General features: G+C 41.6%; 1 protein-coding gene across 19 annotated transcripts in view; it reads left to right on the plus strand.

The window, feature by feature from the left end:
- Positions 1–2,230: 2,230 nt before the first annotated feature.
- Positions 2,231–8,634, plus strand: part of LOC108261858 (NLR family CARD domain-containing protein 3) — a 24,379-nt gene continuing 17,975 nt past the window's right edge. For 15 of the 19 annotated variants that reach the window (XM_053678794.1, XM_053678799.1, XM_053678802.1 and 12 more), the window contains exons 1-7: positions 3,066–3,201; positions 3,360–3,481; positions 3,937–4,053; positions 4,463–4,517; positions 4,752–4,956; positions 5,241–7,017; positions 8,471–8,634. The exon at positions 8,471–8,634 is cut by the window's right edge and continues 10 nt beyond it. In XM_053678794.1, the coding sequence (XP_053534769.1) occupies positions 3,429–3,481; positions 3,937–4,053; positions 4,463–4,517; positions 4,752–4,956; positions 5,241–7,017; positions 8,471–8,634 (2,371 nt within the window). In that variant the 5' untranslated portion in view covers positions 3,066–3,201; positions 3,360–3,428. Of the gene's footprint in view, positions 2,333–2,505; positions 2,575–2,751; positions 2,899–3,065; positions 3,202–3,359; positions 3,482–3,936; positions 4,054–4,462; positions 4,518–4,751; positions 4,957–5,240; positions 7,018–7,203; positions 7,542–7,602; positions 7,694–8,470 lie in introns of those variants that run through there. The other 4 variants (XM_053678796.1, XM_053678795.1, XM_053678812.1 and 1 more) reach the window with 4 other exon arrangements.

Raw genomic sequence — 8,634 nt, forward strand, 5'->3', positions numbered from 1 at the left:
TGAGCAAGAGCTTTGTGTGGAGACACTTATTTTATGACCGGGGGTCGTGGTGTAATCCTATCAGTATGTTTATGATAATGAGTTGGTGTCTGGGGGTGTTAATGGCTTTACGATACCCCCAGCAATAGGTGGACTCTATGTTTAAAAGTGGAGTCAGTTACACAGAAGTCTCTAAGATCTCGGCTGTGTACCAGTGTTTGCGCTGTGTGATTTAAACGAACCTGCGGCTTCTCATTTTAGCACCGCAAAAGTTTTATTTTTATTTTGAGGAGTACTTCAAAGAGGAGGTGGCTGTCTATCGTAACAGTAAGTGTTTTATTAGTGGTGCTTGAAAAGCACTACTATTGTTCTCTTGCATACTTATTATTATTATTATTATTATTATTATTATTATTATTATTATTATTATTCCACGTTTTTTTCGGCGCGTAACTAGTCCCGCACCGTTTGTCGGAGATCGACGGGTGAGGTGTCGAATCGATCGGCTTATTGAGGAGAGGTGTGCTATGACTTTTATAAGCGATCGGAATGCCGGAATTCCCGCTACGGAAGCTCAAATTCTGAAAATTTCCAATAGACTGGCATTGAGTTTCGAAAGTATTGGCCCTCTAAGGAGAAAGCTCTAAAAGTTTTGCCTCCGTACACGTTCGGCTCTAAAATGTATTGGCACACGATCTGTTCGGCTCTAAAATGTATTGGCACCCTATCCGGCCGGCGCTCAAAAGTATTGGGACCCCGCACGGCCAGCTCTCAAAAGTACTGGCACCTTTGACAGTCAGCTCTAAAAAGTATTGGCGCACTACAAGGCCGGCTCTAACAATGCTGGCGCCCTATATGTCTGGCTCCCGAAAATATTGGCACCCTATTTGTCCGGCTTTAAAAGTATTAGCACCCTAAACAGCCAGTATAGTGCTAACACATGCTAGCAACATGCCAGCATGATGCTAAAGCATGCTAGCATGATGCTTTAGCAATAACATATGCAATAACATATAAGCATGATGCTAAAACGTGCAAGCATGATGCTAAAACATGTTAGCATGATGCTACAACTAGCTAGCATGATATTAAACATGTTAGCATGATGCTAAAACAAGCTAGCATGATGCTACAACTAGCTAGCATGATATTAAACATGTTAGCATGATGCTAAAACAAGCTAGCATGATGCTAAAACATGCTAGCATGATGCAAAAATGTGTTAGCATGATGCAAAAATGTGTTAGCATGATGCAAAAATGTGTTAGCATGATGCAAAAATGTGTTAGCATGATGCAAAAATGTGTTAGCATGACGGTAAAACATGCTAGCATGACGGTAAAACATGCTAGCATGACGGTAAAACATGCTAGCATGACGGTAAAACATGCTAGCATGACGGTAAAACATGCTAGCATGACGGTAAAACATGCTAGCATGACGGTAAAACATGCTAGCATGACAGTAAAACATGCTAGCATGACGCTAAAACGTGCAAGCATGATGCTAAAACGTGCAAGCATGATGCTAAAACGTGCAAGCATGATGCTACAACAAGCTAGCGTGATGCTAAAACATGCTAGCATCAAGCTAAAACCCTCTAGCAACCTATCCATCCGGCTCTCGAAAGTATTGGCGCCCAATCCAAATTTTGCCAGTGCAAGCATCACTCACATTTTCTTCAGGAAATGTACCGGTCTAGTTATTATAATAATTGTTATTCTTCTTCCACTATTTTTTGGCGCGTAACTTCTCTCGCGTTTGTCGGAGATCAAAGGGTGAGGTGTCAAATCGATCGGCTTATTGAGGAGAGGTGTGCTATGTATTATGGAAGCGATCGGAATGTCGGCATTCCCGGTACGGAAGCTCAAATTCGGAGAATTTCCCATAGACTTGCATTGAGTTGTGAAAGAATTGGCGCTCTACACCACCAGCTCTAAAAGAATTGCCTCCATACACGCCTGGCTCTAAAAAGTATTGGCAACCAATCTGTCCGGCTTTCAGAAGTATTGGCGCCCTATCTGGCCGACTCTCAAAAGTATTGGCACCCCGCATGGCTGGCTCTCCAAAGTATTTCCGCCCTACACGGCCAGCTCTAAAAAGTATAGCTGCACTACACAGCCCACTCTCCGAAGTATTGGCGCCCTGTGACTCCAGCTCTCAAAAGAATTGACGCCCATCGCGTCCAGCTCTCAAAAGTATTCGCATCCTACACCGGCAACTGTCAAAAGTATTGGCACCCCACTCTTCTGGCTGTCAAAAGTATTGGCACTCTACGCTTCCGGCTATCGAAAGTATTGGCGCCTGATCCGAATTTTGCCATGGCAAGCAGCACACATTTTCTTCAGGAAATGTACTGGTCTAGTTTATTATTGTTATTATTATTATTATTATTATTATTATTATTATTATTATTATTATTGTGTGTGTGTGTGTCCTTATTATTTCTGTGTCTATGTTTATTATTTCAGACATCAGATATTTCTCATCTATATTAAATGTTTTCTACACATTTGATCATTTTAGAAAATGTTTGAAGGATTTTTACACGCACCCCTGCTCTCATCAGACAGAACCTCGATTGGGAAACACTGGGTTAGTTACTCGTCTGACCAATGTGTTTAACTTACTCTCCATCATCTCCTTTATTCTGAGTAACATTCATTATTCACACAAAAACTACTTACACACCAATCCTCACTACTATCAGGATACTCGGTCTCATTAAGGGAAAACCAGAAAAAATACATTTCTGCAGATATTTAGGGAAACTTACTCAGCGTATGAGTTCTGCTTCTTTATCTAATGATCTGCTGAGTGTTTCTAGCTCCTGTTATTTTATTTTAGTTTATATATTTGTATAGAGCTCTGACAGTTGTTCGTGCACAGCTGAATGAAGTCACGAGATAATAAATGAAGGTAATGAAATGATAATGTGTGTGATGTAGATTTTACCAGACTTTTAATTCTGTTCTCCGTATTTGCAGCGCTTTCAGGCTTTTACTTTCAGTATTTACAGGCCTTTGCTCGATGGATCAGAAAGCTGTATGATAACAAACCACATCTGTGTGTGTGTGTGTGTGTGTGTGTGTGTGTGTGTGTTTATTACCCTACCTCACTGCCCCTCCCCCTCTGCAGAATAAACGGTGAGGAAGTGAAAGTGAAAGTCAGTCTCCATTTTGTGTGGAGGGGAAAATACAGCATTTCAGGAGTAAAAACACAGTGATTATCTACACCTAAAGCTATAATATATAAACACACTGAATGTACACTAGATGCAGAAGAGTTTTGTGGGTTTGTACTGAAGTTTGAATGTACACAGGTTGTTTTATGACTTGATACGTGACTATTTCCTGTAAGTGAACTCTGTGCTGATACAGGGTTTGATTTAACACACCGATGTTGGAGTGAAGTAAACGTGTGTCCTGCTGTAATCTGGAGAAGGAGACATGACCTCCAACATGAGTGTGTCTGGAGAACAGGACTTAAAGAGAGACGAGAGGTGAGTTACTTTTCCATTCACCAGCAATAAACACACACCGTCTCATGGAACAGATCTGTATCTCTAAACACTCACTAGTTAACAGAGGAACTAGACTTTGGTTTAAGGTGTTTAATAGCAGTGAATATATCACTGATCTGATCTAAGAACAGTTTAGAGAAATCATTCACTGAGAGAAGAGTAAAAAGGACTGTGTAATGTGGAGGAGAAGAGCAGCGTAGCTTTGAGTCAGTGAACTCTACAGGCTTTAAGACCCAGCTGAGTCAGTTATCTGTGATTGGGACTCCTGACAGTGTAATTCCTGAGGTATGGGGCGTGTCTCCTGTTTGAATAAGTGTGCAGACTGGAGCTGAATTAAAAAGATGGAATTATTGGTGTTTAATGACGAACACATTGTGTAACAGTGCTGAGACAGCAGAGTATTAATTATTGCTGATATTTCTGTTTAATTCTAGAATGATGGAGGGAAAGAGATCAGACTCACCAGAACCCAGCTGTGTGTCCATGAAGAGTGACCAGTCAATGGGATGTCCATTTAACTTCAGAGACGGAGCCAGTTCTCCTGATGTGAGGTCAGTACAGTGAGGTGTTTTACAGCAGTGTTCCACCTGATCAAACTCACTGGTCTCATTCTGAAGCCCTTCATGATCTTTATCAGGTGTTGAAGCAGTAAAACACTAAACTGTGCAGTGCTGCAGCTCTCGGACTGGCAGTGAGGAAAACTGCTTTAAGAGTTCAGTTCAGCCTGCAGTCCCTGAGCTGGAGGGTCTGTGGTGCTACACAACAACATTTACACCTGGACATTAATGACTAGATCACTATTTTATTCATAAACATGTTAGTGTCAGTGAGAAATCCTGAAATCAGTGTATTGTGTTAAAAGGATAGTGTTAAATATCTGTCTCTGTATGTATTAGTGTGTGTTGTGCAGCTATGAATACATATAGTCTATATTACATCATGTGTTTTATTTCTTCACAGACCACAACAGAAGACATCAAACCTCAGCAGAAATCAGCTGGACTCCATATTCAAGGTGTGTGTCTTTTTAATGTGTGTAACTTGTGTGTGAGCAGGTTGCAGGTTTTTTATTTAAGATCATGACAATTTACAGATTTATTGATGTGCAGCAGCATTATGGGTAATCAGGCAGAATTTCAGCTGTAACTGCGGGAATAGAAAGAGACTTTTATTCTTTTGATAAAATAAAAGCATCTCTCAGTGTGTAACATTATAATATTTAGATGTGTTCCTGTGTGTTTCTAACCAGGAGCTGGAACACAAAGTCATCACTCTGATAAAGAATGAGCTGAAGAGGTTTAGGAAGCTCCTGAGTCCAGATTACCCAGCATGCACTGAGAGGGAGGTGGAGGATGAGGAGGATCTGCACAGTGTCAGAGACGGAGCGCTGAAGATCACACTGCACGTCCTGAAGAACATGAACCACACAGATCTCGCTAACACACTGCACAACAGTAAGAGCTCTGAGTCATGGCTTTATTCCATCAGGTTCACTTCAGAGAGAGGAAATAGTTTTAGATAGGAACACTTTTAGTTTGAAGTTCGAGTTTAGTATCATGTACATCTGCTGCTTTTCTGTTCTGTTCGTGGTCCAGCTTGTGGTGACTCTGTACAATGGTCCTGTTCCTTCAGGAATATTTACTACATGAATCAGGAATGAACAGCAGCATTTGAATTTGACATTTAATCCTGTGTTCAGTGATTTTACATTAAAACATCTTATTACTTTGTTTATTAGAACTCGTCTCTGTGTATCAGACAAAGCTGAAATCCAGCCTGAGAGAGAAGTTTAAAAGAATTAATGAAGGAATCTCACAGCATGGAAGCTCAGCACTTCTGAATGAGATCTACACAGAGCTCTACATCACAGAGGGGTGGAGTGGAGACGTCAATAATGAACATGAGGTGAGACAGATTGAGACAGCGTCCAGGAGACCAGCAACACAGGAGACACCCATCAAATGTAATGATCTCTTTAAAGACAAGTCCATCAGAGGTGTGCTGACTAAAGGAGTTGCTGGAATTGGAAAAACAGTCTCTGTGCAGAAGTTCATTCTGGACTGGGCTGAAGGAAAAGCAAATCAGGACGTCACCTTCATGTTTCCACTTCCCTTTAGAGAGCTGAATCTGATGAAGCAGAGACATCTCAGTCTGATGAATCTTCTTCATCACTTTTTCCCTGAAATAAGAAAACTAGAAGTAATAGACTGTGACTCCTACAAAGTGGTGTTGATCTTTGATGGTCTGGATGAGTGTCGACTTCCTCTAAATTTCCAGAAGAATGAGAGACTGTGTGATGTGACAGAGTCAGTCTCAGTGGATGTGCTGCTGACGAACCTCATCAAGGGGAATCTGCTTCCCTCTGCTCTCCTCTGGATAACCTCTCGACCAGGAGCAGCCAATCAGATCCCTCCTGAGTGTGTAGACCAGGTCACAGAGGTACGAGGGTTCAGTGATCCTCAGAAAGAGGAGTACTTCAGGAAGAGGATCAGTGATCAGAGCCTGGCCAATAAAATCATCTCACACATGAAGTCTTCAAGAAGCCTCTACATCATGTGCCACATCCCAGTCTTCTGCTGGATCTCAGCCACTGTTCTAGAGAGAATGTTGGGTGAAGCAGAGAGTGGACAGATCCCCAAGACTCTGACTCAAATGTTCACACACTTCCTGATCTTTCAGATCAAACACAAGGACCAAAAGTACCATCAGAAATGTGACCCTGACCCTCAGCAGACCAGAGAGAGTATCCTGGCACTGGGAAAACTGGCTTTCCAACAGCTGGAGAAAGGAAACCTGATCTTCTATGAGGAAGACCTGAGAGAGTGTGGCATTGATGTCAGAGAAGTGTCGGTGTACTCAGGAGTGTGTACCCAAATCTTCAGAGAGGAGTTTGGGCTTCACCTGGGGAAGGTGTTCAGCTTTGTACATCTGAGTGTTCAGGAGTTTCTGGCTGCTTTATATGCATTTTTCTGCTTTATTTTTAGAAAGACAAATGTGTTAGTGGAGCAAAGCACTGGACGTTCTAATTGCTTCAGAAAGTCAGACATGTCTGATCTCCTCAGGAGTGCAGTGGACAAGGCCTTACAGAGTGAGAACGGACACCTGGACCTGTTCCTCCGCTTCCTTCTGGGTTTCTCACTGGAGTCCAATCAGACTCTCTTACGAGGCTTAATGCCACAGACAGGAAGCAGCTCTCACAGCAAACAGGAAACAGTCGAGTACATCAAGGAGAAGATCAGGGAGAATCCATCTCCAGAGAAATCCATCAATCTGTTCCACTGTCTGAATGAACTGAATGATCATTCTCTAGTGCAGGAAGTACAGACTTACCTGAACAGAGGAGGTGACAGTCGTCTCAGTGGAACCAGACTCTCTCCTGCTCAGTGGTCAGCTCTGGTGTTTGTGTTACTGAACTCAGATCAGGAGCTGGATGAGTTTAATTTGAGTAAATATGACCGATCAGAGGAATGTCTTCTGAAGCTGCTGCCAGTGGTCAAAGCCTCCAGAAGAGCTGAGTGAGTATTTTTATTTATAAATGTATTACTGCATGGTTTATTATTTTAATGTAACACTGAACTGCACTGTTTGGATTAATGCTGGTTAATAATTACTCTAATCATATTTAAACAAAGGATATAGGAAAATATCTATCAATAGACATGACTGATTATTCTATTTTCTGGTCCTATGATGTGTATCAGCGTATCACACCGCCCAATCTGCACTGAGGAACACGTGAGAGTGTCGTGGAAAACAATCTTTCCAACCTAAGTTAAACACTTCAGAGACAGAGGGTTTGTAGATGCCAAAGGTCATCAAACTTTATTGAAGCAACAAAGTGAGACAGTCTGCAGAAAGTCTGGATTATACACACACACGTCTTTATATACTTTTCTGAAGCAGTAAAATTATCCCTAGGCGGGGCATTAACCTCTTCTTTCTAAAAACAAACCAATCTCCATCACCTTAATGAATTATTCATATCTATATGATACCTTACATTTGTGGTGCATGCGTTGTCAGTTGGATTTTCTTAAAGGTTTTATTGGGACAAGGTCATTGTTTGCAGCGCATGCGCCTTGCGTTGAATTTTCTGAAAGGTTTCATCAGGACAGGATTTTTACCCCGTCCCAGATTTCCCCCTTATACCTTAATGACCTTCTGGCTTTAGTCCCAGCCTGGTACACTTCATCCTGGAAGTCTGATCTGTTATTGTGACACTGGTATTGAAGCTGAAAGGGCTTTGATTGGAAACACAGTTCTGGTGAATGTCTAATTGCTCATTTATTGCCAGAGTGAAGCTGCTTTAGACAAAACACACGGTTCTTCTAACTCCGTTTACACAGGACATACAGAGATGCAGAAAAACACCTGATGTTCAGTAACACATAGACGTCTTCTAGCTCACTACACACTTACAATAGAACTTGATGAAAACTCTTCTGTGCTTTTTCACTTTCACACCGACCTTGTTTGGTTTGGACCGACCAGACTTTCTCTTTAGATTGGATCTGGTGTGGGATTAGTTTACAGGATGAAAGAGGATTGTCCTCGAGGACGGATTTCCAGTTAGCAAATTAACTCGTTAACTTACTCCACACACACACACTCACACACACACACACACACTCACTCACTCACACACACACTCTCACACACTAACACACTCTCTTACTCACACACACACACAGACTCTCACACACACAGACTTTTTTTTTTTTACATGTGCTTCCCTTAAAAATGGTTTCCATTATTCAAACAAAAACCCTTCTGTTTCATTTCAATAATAATAATAATAATAATAATAATAATAATAATAATAATAGTGCTGATGTGGTGTCCTGTCCTCTGATTTGTGTGTGTGAGAGAAACACACTCACATTTCTGTTACATGGTAAAGAGTAAGTGTATTATGGCTGTGTGTGTGTTTGAGGTCAGTGTTCTGATATTTCATCATTTCTCTTCCAGGCTGTGTGGGTGTGATCTGACAGAGGAAAGCTGTAGAGTTCTGTCCTCAGTTCTCAGATCAAACTCCTCCAGACTGAGAGAACTGAACCTGAGTGACAATAACCTGCAGGATTCAGGAGTGAAGCTGCTCTCTGCTGGACTGGAGAATCCACACTGTACACTGG

The sequence above is a fragment of the Ictalurus punctatus genome, unplaced genomic scaffold (assembly GCF_001660625.3).
Source record: "Ictalurus punctatus breed USDA103 unplaced genomic scaffold, Coco_2.0 Super-Scaffold_100046, whole genome shotgun sequence".
NCBI classification, from domain to species: domain Eukaryota; kingdom Metazoa; phylum Chordata; class Actinopteri; order Siluriformes; family Ictaluridae; genus Ictalurus; species Ictalurus punctatus.